The 26,688-nt window shown below is 36.6% G+C and overlaps 1 protein-coding gene across 3 annotated transcripts in view; it reads left to right on the top strand.

Annotated features, from left to right (window-relative positions):
• The window catches only part of zgc:158464 (uncharacterized protein LOC791139 homolog), a 150,193-nt gene that overhangs the window by 115,119 nt on the left and 8,386 nt on the right, over positions 1–26,688 (top strand). For 2 of the 3 annotated variants that reach the window (XM_046864176.1, XM_046864177.1), the window contains 2 exons: positions 23,034–23,208; positions 24,970–25,089. In XM_046864176.1, the coding sequence (XP_046720132.1) occupies positions 23,034–23,208; positions 24,970–25,089 (295 nt within the window). Of the gene's footprint in view, positions 1–5,752; positions 5,915–23,033; positions 23,209–24,969; positions 25,090–26,688 lie in introns of all 3 variants that reach the window. The other variant, XM_046864175.1, reaches the window with a different exon arrangement.

Genomic DNA, 26,688 nt, shown 5'->3' with positions numbered 1-26,688 from the left:
TACTCTTCAATCATGTACACAAAGCAGGTGATTGATTAGATTTACACCACTATTCACATCTGTAAGTGTGAGTATTTGTGTGTGTGTGTGTGTGTGTGTGTGTGTGTGTGTGTGTGTGTGTGTACACTGACTATATCTTGTTCACTACACCAGATGTAACTTTGCTTGGAAAAGTAAGCTACTGCATAACTTAATCTTTACCTCCAAAAATGCTGACTGCATTTGCTGGTGCAATGGTGCATTTGACTAAAGGTTTTAATCCCTGAGAACCTTAGAGTTCCTTAGAAATAGACTCAAATAGACCAACCTTCTTCTTCCCGACCTCATAAATAATAACAAGAACCCACCATCATCTCTGACCTGCTTCCAACATTACATAACTAACATTACAAAAAATACAGAAATGTAAACCTCACACTGTCCAGTTCATATGTCTTACATTAGCACCCCTAACAAGGACCATTCTATTGCAATCCTTTACTTTGGAATTGTTCATTGCATCGCCGTATTGACGTTATATATTTGCACTGCCTCACTTTACACACCCTGCGTAAACTGTATAGTTAATGTCCTTATCTTTCTTTATTATTTTATGTTTGTAGTTATTTATAGTTTGTTATACATTTATAGCAGCAGCACACCATGACAAATTCCTTGTACATGCAACCAATCATTCCTGGCAATAATAATGATTCTGATTGTAAAAAATGCATGGAATTCATCATCCGATTCTTCTTGTGAAATGCTGATGGATTCCCTGTATTGATTCGATGGTGATTCCATGGTGGACATGGCAACCTTTATTCATTTGCAGAAATTCAATCTAATATACGATTTAAATTTCTTGCTCATGTACCATTGAAAACAGCTGCAAATTAATAATTTGTTCTGTACTTCCAAAGCTTGGTGTAAAGGCATCCAGAGGGTCAACATCTATAGTGCATAGATTTAACACCCTTTAGAATTAAACAATGGTGCCAAAGCTGCACTTTAACAATATGTTAAAGAATTGTGCACCTAGACAGTCATGTTATCAGGTAATCTGTGCCTGTAGGGAAATTTTTTTAATTTTTCCTATGCTCTTTTTACCTTCAACAATATTCTTGTTAGCACTTCTGTGCCCTGCTGCAAGGCCGTAACGGATGAGATTATCGAATTTCTTCTCAAATCGGTGGCCCACACTGGCCACTCAGGGCATTTCTCCTTTTCTCGGTCTTGCTGTTATTTGGTGATAACTTTGCTAATAGACTTCTATCATCCTTTCGCAGAATAGTGTTGATCCCTCTGGCATTAGACTACAGTGACTAGTGACCCCTTATCTTCCCATACCCACTTTGTCAGCTCTAATGCTTCCCTCGCCGTCCATCAGAACGTCACCAAAGCCAGGATATGAACAGACATAGGCACAATGTATGGATATACAGTAGGCAACAGGTTGGTCTTTATTGCCGCATGAAATATACTTCGAAAGGTTGAAAGATTTATCTATGATAATAAAGTATTTTACAACCCCTTCAAACGCAGGCGGTTTAACCAAGTATGAAATAAGTCTGCATCCTATTAACAGTACGATACAAATTCGGTTATGAAGAATTAGATTGCCTAATTGGAATCTAATGAGTCTGACTACAGCCCAAATCAATCTGGATTAGTTTTACATGTGAAGGTGTGGTGATGTAATTTGACCGTCCTGAAGCTATTTGTCGACACCCTTTCTTGAAAACTGATAAACCTACAGAAAGAAATCTACCACAAGACATAAGCTGCCATTAAGATGACAAGTTTGACAAAACACTCTAAAAATGGCAACATGGAATCCTGGGAATGAGGAAATTTCTAGATCCAGGGAAGAGGTTGCTCAATGTTTCTGAGTAGAAGGTTATGAAGGTTGTTTAAATGAAATCTTATTGTTATAATGCAACTCTGTAATGACACTTTCTAATGAATTTCTTTCAAGTGCTAATTTTGTATGCAAGTACACATAGTCAAGGCTCGTAAACCATCATAGTTTTAGCATAAAAAATATAGACTAAGTGCATAATGTAACTGTCATAATGTGTCATGGAATGGTGGTGTTTTTATTTATGTTGAATCTTTTAAAAACAGTGGCACTTTCACTCAACTCTTAAGCATCGTGTCACTGACATAACAGAAATTCAACAATTTTGAAAAGCCTCCCTTGGTTGTGCTAAAACACCATCTTTTATTTCTATAGCGCTTTTCACATTGGACATTGTATCAAAGCAGTTTTACAGAATGTTATAATAAAAGAACAAAATTATCATCAGATTGCTAATCAGTACAGAGAGAGTAAGGAAAATCAAAAATCTGTGAAATTCTGAGGTAATATTTGATCCCAGTAGTTACTTTTTGTATGAAGAGCTGCCTTTTGTATAAATGTGTGATTGACTGAAATAAGCCACAACCAGTGATCTGTTACTGAAGAGCAGGTGTTTTAAAAATGAGACTTGTTGAACTACGACATTAAAAAAAACCAATGTTGATTTTGTCTGGGGAAATACTTTGCTTAGTCTGCCAATTGACATTCATTGGTGTAGTGCCTTGGTACAACTAATCCAGCTCAAATATGTCTTAATACATCCAAATTAAGAATAAAGTTGGCCCAGCCTTAATCTTATTTATCTTTTAGATGTCTGTCTGTTGCTTTTACATTCTTTCCCTCATCCTCCAAAGCATAACATCACAGTATATTATTCACAGTTGCTAATAACACCCACATCAGGCTGCACAAACTCAGCCAACCTTAAGTCTGTTGACATCAAGCTGTTTTTTTTCCCCTCCCCTTTCTCTTTTTCTGTCAGTGTGTCTTAATTAAGGCTCTGTCAGGCACGGATGAAGGTGTGAAACGGAGTGTGTTCCTCTGCCAACTGTGTCCTACTTCTGCAGTTCAAAAAAAGAAAAGAAAAGAAAAAAGCAGGCTGAAATCAGGACACCATGACTTGAATAGCATTCTCCAGTGAGTTTGGCCGCTAGAGAGTTTTTTAAGAACATGATGCAAGGTATACGCATGATGTGTGTCCCAAAAGAAAACAGGCTAGAGATCGGTTCAAAGTAAGGACAGTGTGTCAGAGTGGCCGGGTAATGCTAACTGATCCGCAAGGTGGTGAGCTCAGCCAAAGTTCAGCAGAGTAGTTCACAGTGTGTGTAGCAATACAAGTGCTACACGGATACACAGTTATTAGATGCTGGCTTGTGAACCCCAACTATGCGTTTCTTGGTTTACAACTACATCTGGATGCAAATCTGTGCTTGAAATATGATTCCGGAAGCGATTTTTTTGTGTACACTACACTGTATTTTTGTTGTTCCCTGTATGAACATTCTTTACTTTGCTTACGACTTGTTTATAGAGTGTTTTTGCCTCAACTGTATGTTAGTGCATTGTTTAATTTGTGTTTCTTTTGAGTCTTTTCAGGATTGAGATTCTGGAGCTGAAGCATGGATGGAAAAAATATGTGAGGGAAAACAGTTTTCTGAATATATGATTTGAGTTGATTATGTTAATGTTCCCTGATCATGAAGTTTCTAGAATTATATCCATTAAAGTAGTTAATGAAGAAACACAACAATTTTTGCATTATTCATTTTATATATATGGTATAGATATGGTTTTATGTGATTTTCCTAATTGCTTACATTTATGAAGAAATGATGGTAAAGACGCTAGCATAAGTTGAGTAACACTTTACTCCAGTGAGTTTTCTGTGTGACATTGTGTCTACTAGAGAAACGTTAGCTTTGAATTGCTGCCATAATTTTACTTGTTTGGTGCCTCACTTGTGCCTTCATGTCCTTTATGTACCCCAACTGCACTATTGACTTCACACGACGTTAGACATAATGCCAACAGGCACAATGATGGCTCTAACAAGTTCCTGGAAAGCAGAACCTCGTATTAGTTGGGTGTGAAACACCTCCACTCGATTTCACTTCAGCTTCTGTAGAGAAAAGTTGGGGATGTGACAGTTCATCTTATTAATGTGTCAGCTAGGCTGTGTTACCTTGGCGAATTGACTTCTCATCCTTCCTTAAGGGAGAAACGACCGAGTCTCTCCACTCCCTAAACAATTACTCGCTAATCTGCAGCACCGGATGAGAATTAGCACTTTAATCAGGCCTGTGGCAGCCCTTGGCTTCACCCCGCTACAGAGAAACCTATTATATTAGCTGTCAAAGCCAATGACCTTTCTGTGACTTAGCAACTCGGTCCCGATCTGCCAGCAGGGATGAGATAACGCTGATGCTCCTCTGGCTGTCATCGCAAGCTAGCTGCTCTGTAAGGGTGGCCTTCATGGTCATCACTGAGAGGATGTGATTGGAGAACGCTGACAGTAGAGAACCAGCCTTCACGTCATCTCTCTGTAGCTTCATTTATTCGCGAAAGACTGCAATGCAGCTAAGAGTGAGTCACCTCTGTGGCGGAGGACAAGGACGGGTTCATAATTGGGTGTTTGGAGGAGATGTTTTATTAGCTTGTAAAACGCAACGGGAGACAATGCTGAAGTCAACAAACTAGTCATGTAAATTCTGCTTTTCATCATACCATGGTGGACACCAGCAATGAAAAGTGATCATATTACATTTATTTCTTTATGGTTTATTTTCTAGGGAAAGGATTGAAACTATGAGGACTGCAGGACCGAAATGTTTTTATTTCTTCATTGTTAGCTTAGATCAGGCTTTTAGTTTTTATACAATTTTGTACAATTGAGAAACAACTCGAGTATAGTTATAAAATATCAGGGGCATTTCCTGAGACCCCACAAGGCCTGATTGTTGAGCATGTTTTCTAAGCTTTTTGTTGGTACCCTTAATAACTTGAGCACTGAACACAGAGAATGGTCTGTAAAGGGAAAGATAAGGCCTTTATTTGATCCAGGTGTGCAATCTGTCCCCTCGTCTATTCTGAGGAATTCTTCTTGATTTCTGCTCTTTGGTATTACTTTTAAAGTCCTAAAGAGTAATGCTAGCTCTAAAACTAAATACTGGTCAACCCTCCAGTCTTCGTCCCAAAGACTAATTTACCTTTTCTTCCAGGGCCGTTGTTCCTGGAGCCCTTTCTTTCCGTTTCTTACATTTCCTTTTCCTGGCACTTCCTGTTTTCTCACATCGTACTGTTGTGCCGTTCACCTAACCTTGTTTTAACAACTGACCTACAGCACTTTCCTTTACTCATTCATAATTTCCCTCTTTTCCTTCTCTTCCCTTCCTTATCTTCTTCCTTTCCCCATGTACTCTCTCTCTCTCTCTCTCTCTCTCTCTCTCTCTCTCTCTCTCTCTTTCTCTTTGTAATTGCTGCCCTTTCTGTTGCTTTCTTTGCTTTTCTGTCCATTCTTCAACATGTATTATTTTTGTGCTTTTTTTATCTTTCTTTCTTTCTTTCTTTCTTTCTTTCTTTCTTTCTTTTGTTTGCTTTTATTAATCTTTCTTTGCTAAAACATTTTTTCTTTATTTCTTACTTTTACTTTTTGCTTTTATTAATCTTTCTTTGCTGCAACCTTTCTTTCTTTCTTGCATTTTTGCTTTCTTTTGCTTTTTGTCATTTTGCTTTTTTTCTCTTTGCTAAAACTTTCATTCAATTTTTTGGATTTTTTGCTTTTTATCAATCTGCCTTTGCTTAAACTTTCTTTCTTTTTTCTTTCTTTCTTTTGCTGTTTGCTTTTTGCTTTCTATATACTCTCTCTCTTCCTCTTTCTCGCTCTCTCTCTTCTGTTCTTCTGCCTACCTGCAGTAGAGATTAAAGTGATAAAGGACCTCCCGTGGCCTCCTCCTGTTGGCCAGCTCAGCACTACGTCCCCCCTGGTGGAGGTGGTTGAGGCTCCTCCTGCTCCCCAGCAGGCGTCCCAGCTCTCCCCTGGACAGAGCGCCTCAGGCTGTGAGCAGCACCACCAGGGTGGGTTTGACCCTCAACCTCATCCCTCCATCCCTCCATCTCCAATAACATAGTAAACGGCTGCTTTATTCTGTGAGCATCAACAATAAACTTGGAAAAGAAACAGCTGAACAGTTAAGCGTTGGACCTGCTGAAGTCTATCTGACCTGTTCTTCTTACATTGTGATTTATTTTGATGTAAGACTGATTGTAGGTGTTTTTTTTTTTTTTCCAATTTATGCTTTAGATTGTGTTTTCTATAGTGGCTTTAAACTCTAAAGGCTTCCTTGGGGGCTTTTGGGATGGTTAGAGGTTAATTAGCTTTTGACAGGTTCTATTTGAAACCTTTTCTGAAAGGGAATCATTGTTCAATGTACTATACAGAACCTTTAAAGGTTTTCCCAGTGGGGCAAACCATACAACTTTAAAAAGTGCAAGATTGAATTATTGAGTTCAGTCTGCAAGACAAATTGTAGATTTATATTAATGCACTTAAAAACATATATTGTTTCAGCTATTTCATTGGGAACTAAACACTTTGGGATATGCTGTTATAAGAAACATGAATAGTCAGAAAATAGAATTACATTTAATTACATCATAAAATACAGGAGCCAATCAAGTAACAGTATGCAAATTCGGCCTTTGCAGAATCTACAGTTTCTGCTAATGACAAGGTATTTTTAAAACAAGTTTTTTTTAACTCACTGGATGAAGTAGCTGTGAACATATGTCTCTCGTACAGTCAGATAAAGTTAATGGGCTGCTGTGTGATTAATGTTCTCCTCTGATAGTGAACACCTGCTTCATCTGAAGCAGAAAATCACCAGGCATCGGTGTTACTGAAATCAGCTCATTTAGTTTAATGGTATTTGGCTAACCTGTGTATGGTGTAATTGCAGATAAGAGTGACCCAAGGCGTTTGGTAACATTGTCCCTTATCTGTTTTGTTTTGGGGTTTTTTTTTTTTGGTTTCAGAGAACATTTGGTATTATTGGTGGAAACTCTGCCACCTCCACTGTAATATGATATTAAACTTCCAGACGGCCCCTCCGTTGTGCTTTGTGCATGCAGGGAAAATATAGTTCCAGCGATTTCCCTCAGGAGATTACAGCCTACTTATACCCCAGGACACATGATCTGAAACAGTTGTGTACCAGATGTCCTCATTCAAATCCTGTGCAATTTTTTTCCACATAATATCTTTTCAAAGTTGTATCCTGTGAAAAAACGTTTGGTTTGTTAATCGTGGCCTTCATTTGATCTTGCTGTCAAAACCTGACAGTAAAAAAGGAAAAAAAATCCCTCCGAATGCACCGTGTCGTGTCGACCTTGGAGACGACGCTAAATCAAGATTTATACGGCAGAAGGCAATGGAATGGTATCCGTTTCTTTAAATGATGCGTGGGGATTTAAACACGTCAGCTGCCTGTAAGTTAACCTTGATTGATCTGGGCCAAAGGCCAGTTCAAGAGATTAGAAGTAAGTTGATCTACGTCTCTCGAGTACCTCCGAGGAAATATACAGAAGTAGCAGGTTCAGCCAAGGAAGATGTTGTGACGGTTTTGTGAATATTGCATTTCTCGACATGTTGAATGGTGACAAACAATTTGTATGTTGCAAATCTTGGATCTTGTCGATATTAATACTGATACTGATAGTTACTTGCTGCATCCATCTGAAGGATTAAACTCAAAATTCGAGATGTCCTACCAAACCAAAACCTAAAAGAAAAACTTAGAATTGCTCTTCAAAGTTCAATTCAATATGGCTGATAGGGGTGGGTGATATATCGATATAATATTGATATCACGATAAAGAATTTCGTGATAAAAATTTGTAAGATATCGATGGTATGGTGAAGCATATTGGGGAAAAAAACACTTTTAGTTAACTGGAACCGAATCATAGTTTAAACTGGAAAAAATGCCTTTGTTTTTATTTTTCGTTTTTGTCTTTGTAGGCATGAAAGAAAAGAATTGTCGTACTAAACCTAACTGTTCCTTAAGTCACTAATATTTTGCTGACAGTTTGTGAGCTAAAATATATATTCTGTATCAAAGAAATGTCCTCAAGTATCCTGATATTGTATTCCTTTTATATCAAAAAGCCTAATGGCTGCTCACATCCTCAAATAAGTTATACTGTGTAGGCAATTATTTGCTTTAGCTTTATTAAAACATGGGCATAGTTTTTATCTGTAACACTGACTCATTGTTTCGAGAAGGAAAATACACATTACATTTGTCACAGTTACTTAGCTAGCTTGTTGCTAATAATAATAAAACTAACAAATGTACAAATTCATTGAACTTAAAAGTGACGCCATTTCCAGCTCCAGGTTTGTATTTCCCTTGTACGTTGAAGGCACTTGGCTAGATGATTTTAGTTAATGAACTCTATCTGCTAGCTAGATTACCTTGTAGTTATCTTGAAACATGTAGATTTGCAGTGGAGAAAAGTGATTCATTTGGAATCCTTTTTTAGTATTAGCATCAAATTTTAGGAACTATATACTGAGCAAAAGCTGTTCATTTGCTATCATTTATTTATAGACATTTCTTTTGTAGCCCAAGTCAATGTTTGCTCCAGTATCATTACCAGGGTGTCTCTATTCTTGGTAGGATGCACAGGCATATACTGTAATCCTAAAATAAAAATGGTTAAGTTATATATGTTAGCTTTTTATTTTGCCAATAAAGCTGCTGCAGTTGTTTTTAAAATGTTCCCTTTTTTATTAATCTAAACTTCTGATAGAATAAAGTTTTTTGATACAACAGGCCAGGGAAGGCTTGCAGTGCTACAGAAACACATCTCCTCTAACCCTCATTTGGCTCCAGGCTTTTTATAGCACCGATCATTCTGTTATGGTCAGGTGTGAAATAAACATGCTTGGTGAGTCAGTGCCAGACATGAATTTCTCTCAGATGAGCAGCTGTGAAATGCTTTCCTCCAAATGAATAATTGCAGCTATCAGTTATAGTGGATTTATAATAGCGGATCAAATAATGGAATCAACCTCCAGGTCAAATTTATGGTCTGGCTAGATTGGACAGTATTATTTTCTCACCATGCCCCCTGTTGTGAAATATTTGTGTATGCTAATGGTGATAAATCTTTCGCATTTGGGAGATGAAAGTCTATCACAGGTTCAGGATATATACAGTGGATTGGGAAAGTATCAGACCCCCTTAGCTTTTTTTTGTTTTGTGATGTTGCAGCCTCTTCAATACTACAATCATTCAAACTGATTTTTTTTTTCTCATTAAACAGAATTCTAGAAATGTCTATACATATGTTTTGTATAAGTTTTTTTTTAATGTAATGTACATAAGTATTTAAATTATTTACTCAGTATTCAGTTGAAGCACCTTTGCAACAATTACAGCCTTAAGGAACACCTGGATTGAGAGATCTTTCCACCAATCTTCATGGCAAATCCTTTCAAGCTGGGTCAGGTTGGATGAGGACCGTTGGTGGACAGCCACCTTCAGGTTTCTCTTGAGATGTTCAGTAGGGTTCAAATCAGGGCTCTGGCTGGGCCACTCTAGGACTTTCACAAAGTTGTCCCTAAGCCACTCCTGTGTTGTGTTGTATTGACGGTGTGCTGAGGATTGTTGTCATGTAGAAAAGCGAACCTTCAGCCCCGCTGAGGTCCTGAGTTCCGTGGAACAGGTTGTTTTGAGGATATCTCTGTACTTTGCTCCATCCAGCTTTCCCTAACCGCTAACCAGTTGCCCAACAAGTCGCTGCTGCAGAAAAACGCCAATTTAAAAAAGTGAAGGCCATAAGCCATAACTGCATTCAGCAAATGTAAAACTGTGTAACACTTAAAGTATTGCAATGGGATGAACCGCTTGCAGACATTTGAGACAAAAACGAAGAAATATTCAAGACACAACTATTGTGAGACCGGTTTCACCTTTTCCTCAGTAGATGCAGTCATTAGTATAACATGATTTTAATTTCAGAACATTAGTTGGCAGGACAGAAATTACATCTGCATATGAATAGGAGACGATACCTTTGTTTGGCTGCGATGAAAAGCTCGAGTCCTTTGTTTCCTAACACACGTTAATTGTCCAGAACTTTATTCTTTCACCGTCATCTCTCAGACATTCCTCTGTATACCTGGAGCTATTGTTTAAATCTGAAATCTGTAGAGGTTTGCTTTTTCAGATTTATTACACTGCCCGTTGTGTTGGATGCAGAAAAAATTAATTCAGCCGAGATTTCAGTTTCATCCTGAGTACCAAAAATGATATTAGAATTTGTGCACTTGTCTGAATACGTCACTTGAAATGTGGAATAAATTCATGAGGTAAAGTGTTTTTTTTTTTTTTTGTAAGATGTGACCCGCATAGCAATGAGATGGTGACTTGTTAATCATGATCTCAGTCAGACAGGGAATACTTAATTGCAGGCCAGTAGCACTGCGATGAATTACAGATGCCCTTCCCTACTGAGTAGTGCACTGCTATGATGGAAGCACCATTAGTAAATGAGAATTAATTAGAAGGCTTAATAAGGAAATGTGCTCATGGATGCCTGGTCCATATTACGCTGTGTCGTAATGTATGATGTAAATGTCAAATAAGAAGCGTGGATGTTTATGCATGTGTGTTAGGGGTTACACGGCCACTATTTGTGTCTTAACTTGTCTTGGTGTCATGGTGTCTCACCACCATGTTCAACTCCAGCTTTAGTAGCTTTCGAAACGTAGTCTGGAACAGCGTCAAGGAGCTGCCATGCTGAGATATCGCCTTTTATTGGCTGTGGAAAGACGTTTACTTTCTGGTTTGCTCAGCATAAATGGTGAGGGACTTTAGCACTTCCTCAACATTTATCACTGTACAAGGTTTTTTTATGTTAGGAAATCCAGTGGTTTACATAAGCATCACTCCAGACATAAGACACTTGCACAGCATCTCATTTCCTTCCTAAGTTTAAAGTCAGGGCACAGCTAATCACATGACTTTTAAAAAGAATGTCGACCACTATAGAAGATATACTGTTTTTAAGAAAGTGGTGGAATTTTGTTTCTAACAAATGAACAGACCCTGATACGTTTTTGACCCTAAAATCGTTATATTGTCTTTAAAAGCCGAACAAGGAGAATATGAAAATAAAAGTTGATCTACATTTTTTTAAAAGGATATAAATACTTAAATACTATAATAACATTCTTAATAGCACAGTGCTGTTGAGTTCTCGGATTGGTCAGAAAGTGGCCACGAGAAGGACATCTTTGAAAGCAGTCTGTGCTGCAGTGGTGGACGAAGTACACAAGCCATGTATTTGAGTTAAGTAGAGATTTACTCTGTGATATATGACTCTAGTGAAAGTGCTGCCTTTAAACGTTCACTTCAGTAAGTACTAAAGTATTTGCCTTCAAATGTACTTAAGTATCCAAAGTATTATGATTTATTATGACTTTGATGTTCCTGTTATAATTTCTGACACAAAACTTGTTGCTTAATCACTCAGTTTATGTGAAAAGATTAATGTGACTCTCAACAATCTGTTAATAGAATAACATTAATGAGTCAAACACTGATATCTAATAAAATGATCATGAGCCCAGAACCATCATTTATTCCTCTCAAAATTCTCTGCTTTTTGTCGAACTGATGCTGAACTATATGTTTGTGCTGAGGAGATACCACCAAGCGACAATCAAAACAAGTTCAATTGGCCCTGATTGGTGGCTTGCTGCGTATTTGAACAGTTAAGAGGTCATCCACTCATAAATTAAAAGGAACGACTGATTTCGAATTTGAATTCGTAACAAATTACATTTACTTCATTTCTGCCCAAAAACTGCTCTAGTGCTTTGTAACAGTCATGGCTATAGCTGTGACTTCCTGTCTGGTGCATTGCTTTCTATGATTAAAATTCAAGACAGAGAAACAAGAGAGGACGGAAAGGGAATGAATGTTTCCAGGCATTATTTAATGCAGTCATACGAACAAACTTGTTTCACAACCATTCCACAACATTAAATGTAACTGGAAATATATAAAATTTCATTGTGTCATTAATTAATAATTAGAGAACTTTTAAACTTTGGTAAATGTGGTATAAGTGGAATAAACCAGTTTAGGGTGGACTTTTAGTAAGAATTAATTATCCTTTCAGATTATTTTCCTATTGCAGCACTATATGTTGTATTTACAAGATAAATAAATATGGGGAAAATATTCTGAGGGGAATTTTCACAGGGATTTGGATTGTTGCAGACTAAAGAGGGATAACAATGAATGTAAACGTAATTCCATCCGATCCATTCTAAATATAGATTGTTTTTAAAAATGTCTTCCTTGAAGTAAATCGTTAAGGTAAATATGTATAAAATTTGCAACGGATAGATAAAGTATAATACTTCCTTATCCCTATATTAAAAATCTAATCAGCGTAATTATAATCCAAGTTAGCATCGTGCTTTTTCTTCTACTTTTAGTTCTTTTCCTAAGCTAAGCCCGATTCTTGCACTGCCCATATGGAATACAGAACATCAACTGATGACCCTTATCCTCTTTATTCGGCCACATAATTGATTTGACATTTGAGCTGAATCCATTAAGTCTCGCCATCAGTTTCCGTCCCTGACTTGGAAAGATACTGCAGACGGCCACGTGATTTCAATACCCGACCTCTGTGTTATCGTTTCCCACCACTGTGCAGGCTCATCCTGAAAGATGGCCCTGGTGGGAGGAGCTTCCAACCATTCTTCATTCTTTTGACTGACAGTGTGATCTGATAAAGGGATTTCATTTCCTCTCAGTCACATACACTTGACACCTTAAATAAACAGACTCCTACACAGACTCCTACAACAGACTCCCACAACAAATGCTCACTAATCCTACTTTCCAGTAGATTCCTCTCCTTTTTTGGGCATATTATTCAATATTTCTCGGCGGCTCAAACAGACTGTCGATCTTTCACTTCTATCCTGTAACTCGTTGCAATCTTCAGTCATTTCCTCTGTTTGACTGCCTCTGTGGGATCAGGAGGAAATATGTCTCTCTGTGAAATATCACATAAGTGTAATATCAACGTTGCTTCAGCTGTTGTCACCAAAATGATGCCAATCTCTCAAGCAGTTCTCTTGCCAACAGAAGTTCTGAATCGGTGTGGTTTCGGGGGCATAAGTAAAATAAAAAAGAAGACTCTGGAGAGAAAATAGAATGAAGACTCCAGATTTAAGTGTTTTCAGGGACGGTTGACATGGAGGGGGGGGGGGCATTGGGGGAATGAGAACACTGAAGTGTCAGGGATCGCTGAAATTGAGAGCGAGACGAAGAATGAAAACAGTGAACTGCCTCGTCTGCGTCTAAACCCTCGTCACAGATCGAGTGCTTCAGTGCGTTTAAAGCCGCTTTTCTTATAAGCCTGATATGAAGATGGTCATTCACTCTTGTGTTTTCATTATGCTTGAGATTTATGGGGTCATCCTGCTGGCAAGCTGTAAATCGAAAGCAAACAAGTTTGTACGCTGCAAACTCGGTGCTGAAATGCCACCTCACAGCATGCAGACGTAGCCTTGTTTTTTTTAAATTTTAAATATATATATATATATATATATATATATATATACACACACACATACATATATATATATATATATATATATATATATATATATATATATATATATATATATATATATATATATATATATATGTGTGTGTGTGTATATATATATATATATATATATATATATATATATATATATATATATATACCTGAAATACCTAACTTGGTATGTGGTGGCCTGGGAAAACTCATCACACGGTTACATACGTTTTATTTAAAAAACATTTTTACCAAATACAGCATTCTACTGTGAACTAAAGGTTTTATTGAAAATCCAAGATTAAAAAACTTTAAAATAGGAGATGATTTTCAATTTGAAGATCAGCATTATGCAATATCAGCCTCATCACTTAAGAGTAAAACTCACGCATGACAATTAAACACAAACTTCTTTTCATCGATAGGAGTATAATCATTGAGTGGTGTTTTTGGGATAATCTGAAGGCACAGGTGCATTACGGATATTTTGCTGGCCAGTATTAGGTTCATTACTGAATTGATTTAAATTATGTCCTTTATTGGGCTTTAGCAATTAGCAATGCAACAACTTAATAAAATCTTGAGAAAAGCAAACAACAAGCAAGCTTTAGATATTTTTGGAAGGCTTTTTTTTTTGTTGTTTTTGTTAAACTGTCTACTTACACACTTTGATATTATCATAGATATTATCAAAGACAGGTGAGTAAATATGGAAAAAATAAATCAATACATAAAACATAAAACCATCTACAATGTTTTTGTAGCTGTTTTTGTAAATATTGTGGTGATAGATAGATAGATAGATAGATAGATAGATAGATAGATAGATAGATAGATAGATAGATAGACAGACAGACAGACAGACAGACAGACAGACAGACAGACAGACAGACAGACAGACAGACAGACTTTTTTTTTCAGAGTTCAGCCACATGGTTGGTCTTTTCCCAGACTGGCACACATTTCCAAAATTTTTCATTTCAATACTTGATTTTAGACACCTACAATAGGTCTGGTCTTAGCTTTAGATGCTTTGCCCATTTCTTTGCCTTTATGGCTCCAAGTTTTAGCATCTTTATGTATATAGAAATCCACAAAATGGCAGTTAACTGAAAAAGTTATACCAGACTCTCCTGCAAATGCTAGAAGTTTGGGTTTTGAGACTGGGGAAAGTCAGGAGGAGATTCTCTTTAAAGGTGGTTAAGGATCTGGAAGTATGACCTGCTCACTTGGAACCAAATACTCAACTTAATGAGCTGCTTTGCTCTTTCACTCTCCTCTGGAGGCTTTCTAAAGGTTCACTCTCCGTCTATTTATAGGGACATTTTAATTTCATTTAAAGTCACTGTAATTATGGACTTTTGCTTGGGAACAAATATGACAAACTCAACTTTGATGACTTTCAAATTTGTATAATTGATTAATGGCTTTGCAATGGCTTTGTTCACTTCTAAATGAACAATTCCTTAATCCTTAATTGAGAAAGTCAAAAAGCATTTACACATTAGTCCATAAAAAGAGACATTTTATGTAGTCTTTTGGAAAAAAGGTTTGTTAGATGCAAGAATTAATGGTCAAATCTTTATTCTTTTGTACATTTTTTAAGGATAAGATTGAGTGTTTGATAACCATGGAGGGTCACTGGACAAGTCCTATTTCGGTCAGAATGAATTACCGGGGGTCCAATTATTTTAGGCCAGTTTGGACAAAATGTGTAAGTGGAAGATATACATTTTGTTGGGCCTATTGGTATTAAATTTATTTGTCTTTACAAAGTGATTGTAGCTTGTTAGGAAAAATGTTGTGCAGTCTGTAGCCAGTAACCAATGTTATCTAGCTTATTAGTGACATGAAATGAATGATGACTCTGTTATTAACTTAGTCAATAAACTGTTTTCTATTCACCTTTTGTCTGCATCCTTTGTTATTATGAGCATGCCTTATAGTGCTGTTAATCTTTAGATATTCTACAATGTAGTATTGTGGAGCAGAATAATGGATTATTATTAAATGGATGATTTGCAAGTAGTAACGCTGGTTCAAGTAAAGAGGACTCCATTCTGAAAAAGTTAACTGTCTTCTTACATGGTGCAATGAATGCATGCTAATTATATTTAGTGGCTTTTTCTTTAAGTATTTAACCATAATTTTGTCTGTGAATTTTGATAAAATATTAGGTAAATATTATATTATATATTTTTTATAATTGTGTATAAGACTATATGTAATATAATATAATATAGTATAAAAGTGGTTAACACGTTGAATCAGGAGGTCGGGAATTTAAATCCTAGCCACACCAAGCTATCACTGCTGGGGCTTTGATCAAGGCCCTTAACACTTGTAAGTTTTCTAGATAAGGACAGCTGCCAAATTCTGTAAATGCTTAAAAATACCGTCTATACAGTCACTATTTTAACACCGTTTTACACAATTATTTTCTGTTAAACAGGCAAACATAAAAGTCTACCTTAACAAAAAAAAAATTATCTTTGATAATCTCTAAAACTCTAAATAATACCAGAATTAATGTCATTTTCAGTTGTCTACATCTCATCTTGTGCCGTGGAATAGACTATGATTTAAATATGACTATTTTCACAGCATGTGCGTTTCTGCTATTGAAGGAGCTCTAAACTCCAAAATGATGGCATGTTAAATATCATTTGTATTTAGTCAAGTGCCGACATCTCCTTGTTTTTTTTTTTGTTTTTTTATGTTCAACAGATTTGCAAATCTATTTTGAGGCCACTAATACATTAAACAAAGCTTGATTTGCTTTTCTAGCAAATGAAGCTATGCTATCTAACAAAACAAGTTCAGTGTGTGGTCAAAATGGCCAGACGATATCATTTATTTTATACATTATATTTAGTTTATTTATATTTAATTTTATATTTATTTAGTTTTAACACTGTAAGAGACTGCAACCGGTAAATGAAGTTCAATCCGGTGACAGATTGACAGGAGACTTAATTCTGTTAGTTATTTTCATCATTCTTTTCTTGTCCTGTTCTCACCCATACACACATAAGAAGTCTATTATGCCTATTATGTTCCTATTGTGACTTGACATTTATGACAGCACTGATATACAGAAAACACTTTTGCCAGCATGTTTCCATAGCAACTAACCGTTTACTATGAAAAAAAAGCACTTGAATGACTCTATGAAAACCAGGAGTGCCTGTCGGTCTCGCAGCTTCATACGTTTTCACTGTACAGCTGTCACCTACACATTAGAGGCTATTAAAAATGTACACGTGCCATTTCCTTTTGTGAATAATCTGCCCGTGTAATGCTTTAATGCTTTTTATTAAGCAGCATAGACGGGGCATATTGTAAATTAAGGTGAATTCAGATGCTGCACTTAGCTACAAGCTTTAGACTGTCACATAGTGACTGATCAGGAAGGGATAAAACACTTGGTGTGTGCTGTTACAGATTTCTTATTGATCAGCACAGCCTAAAGTGTTTTATTTCTCTTTTATCAATATTTGACATTTTGTTTTTTAACAATCTACTGCAGGGGTCCCCAAACCTTTTTCTTCGAGGGCCACAATTTATCTTCTCTTCAATGAGGGGCCGGGTCGGTCTGTAACAAACAATTGCATTTGTCTGAAATGACTACCAGTACTAGTATTTAGATTTTTAATTGAATTGATTATTATGATTTTATTCCGTCTCCTAAGGCTAGATTAGGTTAATATTTTGTTCTGCATCGTACAGACAAATGAGCAGTTGTTTTTAAGAGATATAAAAGACCCAAAGAGCGTTATTACTATCAAAATCACAATTTCTAATATACATTGCTATTGAAATCAAAACATTTACTTACTTATGCATACCTGCCAAAAAACAGTAATTCATCCAATATTTTTTTATGGATCCTGGATAAAAAAATAAAAAAAAACACTCCATGTAAAATAGTACTGAACTTTATATATAAAAAAAAAAAAGTACTGGATCATGAAAATATGCTAAAGGAAATAAATACATTTTATGTAAATACATAAATACACAAAAAATATATATAACGCTCTCCGTGCAGGGCGCGCTCTCACGTGTAAAAACAAACACCACGTTACGTCAGTGATTAGCCTCTAGAGGCCGCTCTCGCAATGACAGCGGACCAGAAGCCGGAAAAACTATCGCCATGGATTTTTGCAGATGGGCGATAGTTTCAGCAATAAGTGACTCTAACTCTATAAATAATTAAGGCAAATTTTAGCCATCCTTTATTATCAAATACAGATATAATGTGAGTAAAACATATATTTTAAATTAAACTTTTAAACTATGGCTCTGGCATTGTTCAGAGGGCAGTTCCAAATGTGAGGTAGCGGCCATAGTTTAGGACCCCTGATCTATTGTATAGCTCCTGTTATCACTTATGTTATAACAGCTTTAAACAGTAATTACTTCATCAGCTCATTAATAATAAATAAGCACTACCTTATTGAAAGCTTCATCACACATCGTAACAATCCTGCTAATAATACATTTTTGCTCTTACACTAGAATTGTACTCGATTGTGGACATTAGCATAAACCTTATACAAAATGAATCAACGTCTTTCGTCCAATTCGATTCAATAAATCAACAGGCCTACAGAATGTCGCTACATGCTCTGCTGCTGTGGATAAACTGCTTGTCCTGCTTCAAATGATTAATGTCCCTTTTTTTTGATTTGCACAAGATCAGGGTCAAATAATTTTGTGCATAGAAACTTCATTTTCCAGAACCCTTTTTCCCGGATCATGATATAGAGCTCAGTTGAAGATGCTCGAGGTAAACAGATCCTCTTTTGACATTGTGTGAGGATGTGATGCAAGACGGTATTTGCCACAAGGCTGAACATCGATTAGGTGCTGTATGGATCTTGAGAGCCATTTAGAGTAATTACAGTGAGAGAGAAGAGAGAGAGTCAGATTGCTAGTATATGTCCTGGTGAACAAGACACATCAGTAAGTGTATAAGAATTAAAAGTCTGGCATAACACACACACACACTGCAGTGTGTGAGGAAGAGGAAGTGAAGTGACTTCGTGTGAATACGATCTTCTCTTTGAAGACCGCACATGGCAGACATTATAGCGACAAGAGTCTGACAACCATTTTAATCTGTGACTGCAGGCACTTCCTGTGACCTGTGACCCCTGACCTGTAAAGCTGCATAAGTTGCTTTAAGTGTGACTGCAAGAAAATGCAGACTTTTCGGCTATTAACAGAAACAGGATCTCGCCTAAAACAATTAATGCACGTTTGCAAAACCATATGCGGATTTTCTTCTGATATATTGTGTGATGATTTGAGAATGAGATTTCAGTCTTCAGAGTAAAGAGAGGCTGGTGAGAGAACAGCTCGTAATAGCTTCTATAATGCAAGCAAAAAAAGGAAGTAGCTATAAATTGTTTTTAAAAATGGGATTCATGATATAGATCAAAATAGGTCTGGTAAATGGAATGGCAGTAAATATACCCGGCAAAGGTGCGGTCGGATTCATTGCATACAAAAAAAGAGTAATTTGAATAAATAATTTTACACAAAAACACTGTGAATTCCAACCACCTGCTATTGATATCAAATACCCATATATGCAATATGGAAAAAGGTTTGTGGAAATCTGACTATACGATTTTCGAACAGCACATTCCACATTTAAATGCTATGCTCTCCTCTCTTCTGTTTAACAGTCTTTTGGAGTGTGGATGTGGAGATGTGTGCTCATTCAGCCACAAGGGTGTTAGTAAAGTGTCAGGTGCTGATGTAGGTGAGTTGAGGAGGTCTGGGGTGCGGTCAGCTTTCACGTTTCATCCCAAAGTTGTTTAATAAGGTTTATAGCTCTATAGCAGGAGAGCTTCTACTCCAACCTATGTGAAGCATATCTTCATGGAGTTGACAGTTCATGCTGGAACAGGTTTGTGGTTCATAGTTGAAGTGAAGGGAAAATGTAATGGTACCGCATCGAATGAAGTCGTTTACAATTGAATGCCTCTAAGTTTGTGGGAACTGTTTGGAAAAGGAGCATGTATGGATGGAAACGTCAGGTGTATTAATATAGATATTGTCCGTATAGGATAGGATAGGATAGGATAGGATAGGATTGGATATAATGGAATAGGATAGGATAAGATTGGATAGGATAGGATAGGATAGGATAGGATAGGATAGGATAGGATAGGATTGGATAGGATGGGATACGATAGGATTGGATAGAATGGGATAGGATAGGATGGGATAGGATAGAATGGGATAGGATGGATGGGATAGGATAGGATAGGATAGGATAGGATGGATAGGATGGGATGGGATAGGATAGGATGGGATAGGATAGGACAGGATAGGATAGGATAGGATAGGATGGGATTGGATAGAATGGGATAGGATGGGATGGGATAGGATGGGATAGGATAGGATAGGATGGGATAGGATGGGATAGGATGGGATGGGATATTATAGGATGGGATTGGATAGAATAGGATAGAATAGGATAGGATAGGATGGATAGGATAGGATAGGATAGGATAGGATGGATAGGATAGGATAGGATAGGATATTATAGGATAGGATATTATAGGATAGGATATTATAGGATATTATAGGATAGGATAGGATGGGATAGGATGGGATAGGATAGATAGGATAGGATAGGTGAGGACAGGACAGGATATTATGGGATGGGATAGATAGATAGATGATAGATAGATAGATAGATAGATAGATAGATAGATAGATAGATAGATAGATAGATAGATAGATAGATAGATAGATAGATAGATAGATAGATAGATAGATAGATAGACAGACAGACAGACAGACAGACAGACAGACAGATAGACAGATTCTTTAAACATCAAGCTATAGGATGGGATTGGATAGGATAGGATAGGATAGGATAGGATAGGATAGGATAGGATAGGTCAGGACAGGATATTATAGGATGGGATTAGATAGATAGATAGATAGATAGATAGATAGATAGATAGATAGATAGATAGATAGATAGATAGATAGATAGATAGATAGATAGATAGATAGACAGACAGACAGACAGACAGACAGACAGACAGACAGACAGACAGATAGATTCTTTAAACATCAAGCTTTCTTCTCTGCCACAGAGTAGCTTGTGTGTGTGTTTGTGAGAGAGAGAGAGAGAGAGAGAGAGAGAGTTAGGAGTCGCCAGGTATCAGCAGACAGCTGGTATTAGTTCTCAGGCTGGATGGGAGATAAGAGTGCATTTACAAGCAGGAGTGTGTTTACAAGTTATTCTGCCACACTACGTTCCCATGTCTATCTTTCAGCTAGCGCCAGGCCGGATCTACAGCCTGCACTATCACACACCTGCTCACTGTACACACACCCACGGGGCCCGTGGGACGCTTTTAACCTTGACGACATGCTCAATGATTAAACAGAGGCCGTTTTTTTTTCCTGCTCTTGCTTTCTCTCTCTCTCTCTCTCTCTCTCTCTCTCTCTGTGTACACAGTGGTGTCCGATTGATTCCTCTTCTTTTTCTTTGTGCCGAGCAGCTGCTCTTCAAAGCACAGCAGAACAGAAAGGCATCGGGTGTGTTTGTACGTGTGGGGGTGTGTGAGAGGGATAGACAGAGAAAGACAGAATACATGGCAGAGCTGTCTGTGTCATTTTAAAGTTAAGTGAGAAGAAGTGGAAACGTGCCGTGCACCACTTTGCTGTGCGATGCCCCCTGCTGGAGTGGCATCACATTAAAGGATGTGGCATGCTGCTCTAGAGGAACTGCAACTAAACTAGTATTTCAAACTAGATTTCGAAGATGATGTTATTACAGTAAATCAGAGTAGCAACTTAAAGAAAACCAACGTTGTGGGTTTTTATTACTGTAATGTTGGTGTTTATAGAAGCAGGTCAGATATGATGTCATGTCCGTAGTGTTATTGATGATATATTACATACTGTAGTTTCAAATAGAGTTTCTGGATGTGTAACAATAATACAGTCGAATAATTTTTTACATTTTTAAAGCCAAGAACTGAGTTTTATCTCCAGTTAGGGTCCTTTTCATACTTTCTACGATTAAACTGCTACTCATGAAAGGTGAGTTTGGTCATGTGGAAAATTACAAACTATCCTTTTAATATATATTATATACTCTCTATATATTAATGCTTATGAATTCACAGCCTTTATGTATGTAAATGTAACTGTATATTCCATGCTAATTGACTGAAAGCAGTTTTAACTATGACCTGAGGAACATTTCTTTTTCTCTGCATTTCTGCATGTTCATATTTTGACCTTATTACAGATTCTGAATACGCACCGGAACCAGATTAATCTTAGTACAATGGCAACTGTTTTATTTCTTGTGTCGTCATTATATTAGAGAGCAGTGCGAATATGCAATGACATTGCTGAGCGAATGTTATTGTTATGGTTGAGACACGAGAAACAGATCTGGTGTATTTGCACCCTTTACTTTTCAGGGAAAAGTCAGTTTTACAACTGCATAATCTGTAGCTAAATAGTAGTATATTAGAGACAGTTTCGAAGTGTAACTTAGGAGTTGTTTTTACGTAGCTTTGTGGGGCAAAAAAAAAAAACAATATGTGGAAGCACAAAGAGCGATGTACAAAAGTGCTTTTAGTCGCTAGCAATGAATAAATCTACACTGGTACGCTAGATTACAAACTTAATATAAATTAGACTATAACTCTTACATTTTTACAAAGCAAACTTGGAAAGTTCTCATTTAAGTGTACTAAAATGAAATCATGATGTGGTCTGTAAATTGTAATAAGGGATAAGCTCAAAATTCTAAGGTTGGATTTGATTGAATTATTTATAGCGGTCTGCTAGATGTATACTATTAACATTGTAAATAATCATAGGAAAATTTATGCAATTTCTACTGAAAATTATTAAAATAACATTAGTAATAGTAGAAATAAGTGCTACCTTTATAGAACCAGATTTACACTTCTTTTTCTTTTTTTAGTTCTTCATCAACTGTCACTCCGATGTCCCTGAGTTTTGATAGTGGCGAGTTATTGGGACGAATGAACGATCCTGATTAGTTCATTCATTTTCTTAAGATAGAAGTAATGAAATGTAATTAAACTAAATAATAGAGAAGTTTGGTTGATATCTATAGTGGGTAAATATTACTTTTTCTTTCATAACTCCAGTGTGGTGCAGAGTTATTATGTGATCAGCTGTGTATGTTGTACAATATTTACCCACATATCAGATATTTACATTTGTACATATTAGGTTACTCTCCATAAGCATTTGTGTAAAGGAATCACTTGTTTATCAGCAAAAAACATAAATTGCACATTAATTCTGACAGAAAATGTGTGGGAAAATATCTCCAACACAAGACTTATTTCCTTCTCTTTCAGTACTGTGGCTCCACCCATGAATCTTAAACAAAATAACCTTGTTACTGACCAGGTTACAAAATTAAACAAAGCCTAATTATATCCGTCTCCTGTGAATGCTTTTCCCACTGAGACAGAGAGTTGCTGGTATCAGTGCTGTCATGATGACCTTCCGTGTGTTTGTGTTTGCTCTGCAGTCCAGTTCGAGGGGGTGGAGAAAGGCAGGATGTCTCCGACAAAAGATGGGAAATCGAGGCCACCCCAGCGCCACTCCAGCGGCTGCCTGGTCAACGTGAAGATGAGTTCGGTGGAGCAGTGTATGCCGACACTGGGCGAGCGAATCGACCCCAACATGCCACTGGAGAGCCAGTTGTAAGTTTGCGAGAGGCGAAATTTATGCAATGTTCTGAGAAAGTTCTCAAAACATTAAATTCATGCATCGTTTTAAATGAACCAGTCATTACATTATATATTCAATGCATAGTTCTGTTACTTTACATAACCATTACAATCCCTGTAATGAAAAATGCACACCAGGAACTTGCCCACAAGCTGAATAGTTTGCATATTGAGTTATTTCAGGAACTGTTCAGTTCTGGAACTACCCTGAATTTAGTTCTGAGCTCTATAGATAATGTGCTTATTGATATTACACAAGTTTAGTAATCAAAGATCACTTTAAGTACTAAAGATTCCATTGAGTAGAAGAGAAAAAAGGCATGGAAACGTGTGTGGAAAGGGTCCTGATATATCTATAGAGATTTGTATTCACCCATGATACAGATTATCATGTCAGATCATCTGATGTGCTTCATTATGAAGTGTGAAATTTATCATGAAGCAGATCAGATTAAAGGCTGAAGGTCTACAAAAGTTTAAATGCTAACATCTATTACTGTATCACAACAAGGTGACCCACAAAAAAACCCTGATTATCAGCCATCAGGACCATTTATGACCACATTATTTCTATCAGTATTTACTGTACTGGCTGTTTTATGCATCAGTAAAAATTCCAAAGAGAATGGGTGATGGTAATGTTGTTGGTTTTTTTTTCCAAGTATTTATGTACTTACTACAGTTTACAAGAAACTGTAAGAAAAATGGGTTCCTCTTATGGTTTCTGCTCAACATTGGTTCTGCCACTGTTGCCTCAAGCCTGCCCCTTGTGGTCAAAGTCGAAATTTCTACAAATCTGCTTTGGTGCGATATGAATACATTTTAATTTGAACAACCGATACAGACCTAATTACAGAAGTCCTAAGAGGCCATGTATTATAATATTTTTTAACAGAAGTTGTTTTCCTATTACAACATTTTTTTTTTTTTATCCTGATCACGACATAACAAACATTGTTTTCTCAAGATCAGTACTTAATTTTTCTATCCATTCAACATAACAACATGTTATAGAGGCAGCATCATCGTGGCATCATGGATGATTGCATTTACTTGTACTTTGATCAGGGAAACTGGAACAGCTCTGTGTCTGTCAGTGATGGACAACCTACACAAGTGTCTGACAGAAAAAAAAGTACTGATCGTGAAGAAACCGGTGTGTCCAGATCACAAGAAAAATTGTGATAAAGAAACAACAACGTACGTTATGTCGAGATTATGGAAGAAAAAAACGTTTATGTCGAGATCATGAAAAAAAACAACTTTTGTTATGACGACAAAATTGACGTTATCACCAGAAAACAACTCGTTATGCCGAGAAAAAAAAAAAACATTATAATGCATGGCCTCTCAAGACTTTCATAATCGCTCATTTTAGAGAAATTACAATTACAACACAATGAATTTAATAAAGTGAGACTGAACATCTTTGGGTTCAGTATAATAATGCGTTAGAGATCTTATTTAGAATGTGTTCTGTTGACAACATTTAATCCAGTTTACCTATTGATATAAAGTAACATTAGGTGGGAAATACTAATATAGTTTTTAATCATGTTCTAAATGTATTCATTTCTCTCTCTCTCGCTCTCTCTCTCTCTCTCTCTCTCTCTCTCTCTCTCTCTCTCTCTTTATATATATATATATATATATATATATATATATATATATATATATATATATATATATCTCCTTTCTTTCTCCCACACTTTTTCTTTGTTGCTCATCTCTCAGCTGGTATCACGGCGCAATCAGTCGCACCGATGCTGAGTCATTGCTGAGGTTGTGTAAAGAGGCCAGTTACCTAGTGAGAAACAGCGAGACCAGCAAGAACGACTTCTCCCTCTCTCTGAAGTAAGAGCACAATCACGAAATACTGCACTTTCCTCTCTTCTTCCACACTCTTCAGTGTCTGTCTCTCAAAAATCCTTTGCATTATGTACCAGAAGCCAGTTTTAAATAAATGCCAGATGCTGGAGATTCCTACTGTACCATAGTATGATTTAATAAAGTAGTTTATATTTGTTTTATATAAAAAAAGGACATTTTTATTAAAACCAATGTGTTCTGTTTATTCTATTATTAGAAATGCACGTTCCTGTTTGCATTGCGCAGTCTCGTGAACGCTGGCACACTCATTCCGTCGTTCATTTTTATAGCGAACAACGTGCCAATAAGTGTGAACACGGTTTAAATAGAATCTATTATTATTTAGACCTTCTGTTTGCAAAATGCTAAACTGGAGGCTATACAATTCCTTACACCTTTAGCCTCATGACTTGAACATAAAGCTAAGAATGATTTATAATGTTTGAAATAAAGGACTTTTTCTTTTGAAATAGTTCAGCTGTAATTATTTAAGGTTCTAGCTCGCTCCATAGTTTTCTGCACCCTCAGCATTTTTTTTCTTTTGAGAATGTCTCTCTACTTTTTACACAGCTTTTAATGAATGTCCCTTTTATCTCTTTTCTACATGGACTTTATTATTTTTGCTGACATGCTTCTTTTTTTCTTTTTTCTTTTTTTAAATCTGGGATATTTTTCTTGGTTCCCGTCACCGCTTTCTCTGACTTTGTGCCCCTGATTGCACCAGACCCTGTCTCTTGTTAAGGAAGTTGACAGCCCCCTGGATAGTTAGGTCACCTCTGTGACCATAAAGAGATGTTCACCTTTAAGAGAGTCACCTTTAATTCACTCACCAGGCATAGATGAAGGAGGAAGGGGGGAGATTGAGAGAGGGATTTGAGGGAAGCTGTAAGGGCTGTCAAAGTAATGCACAGCAGACCTTAATAATAACAATCCAAACAGTCCCTTTATTCTGAATTTCTGAGAAGATTCCATTTTGTTGTACATTAAAACACTAGGTGATATAAACCCCAATAATTTGATACATTAAAAAAAAAAAAAAGGATTAAAGCAAAAAAACAACAAAAAAAGAATGAATAAATAAATAGAGATGCATTGATTTGGTTGGATGGTGGTGGGTGGGTTTGGTTGGTTGATTTTGATTGGTGTTTTATACTTTCTTTGATTGTATGAAATGGAAAATAATATCAGTAAAATACAAGTAAAAGTAAAACTACAGCATTTTAAACCTCATCTGAATCCACCACATCTGTACCATTGATTATACTTTTGATCATATTTTTTTCTGTTCAAAGTAAGGGGGAAAAAAACCTGGGGCAACCGTGGGGGATCAGAAAACCAGTCAGTGTCTGGTGTGACCACCATTTGCCTCACGAATTTTGCCCTGTAGAGTAAAAACCAGGATTCATCCATGAAGAGAGAACAGCTCTACAATGTTTACTCCGGGAATACATTTTTAATTTATTTTTATTGAATTTATCAATAAAAAAAAACAACAACTAAATTCGATAATTTCCCTTAGGCATCTACAAGAATATGTTTTTTACAAATAATTTATATAAAGCTTTATTTATATTGTTTAATAAC

The sequence above is a fragment of the Silurus meridionalis genome, chromosome 13 (assembly GCF_014805685.1).
Source record: "Silurus meridionalis isolate SWU-2019-XX chromosome 13, ASM1480568v1, whole genome shotgun sequence".
Classification (NCBI taxonomy): domain Eukaryota; kingdom Metazoa; phylum Chordata; class Actinopteri; order Siluriformes; family Siluridae; genus Silurus; species Silurus meridionalis.
Note: the sequence above shows the minus strand (reverse complement) of the source record. Positions and strands in the feature narration are given on the sequence as shown.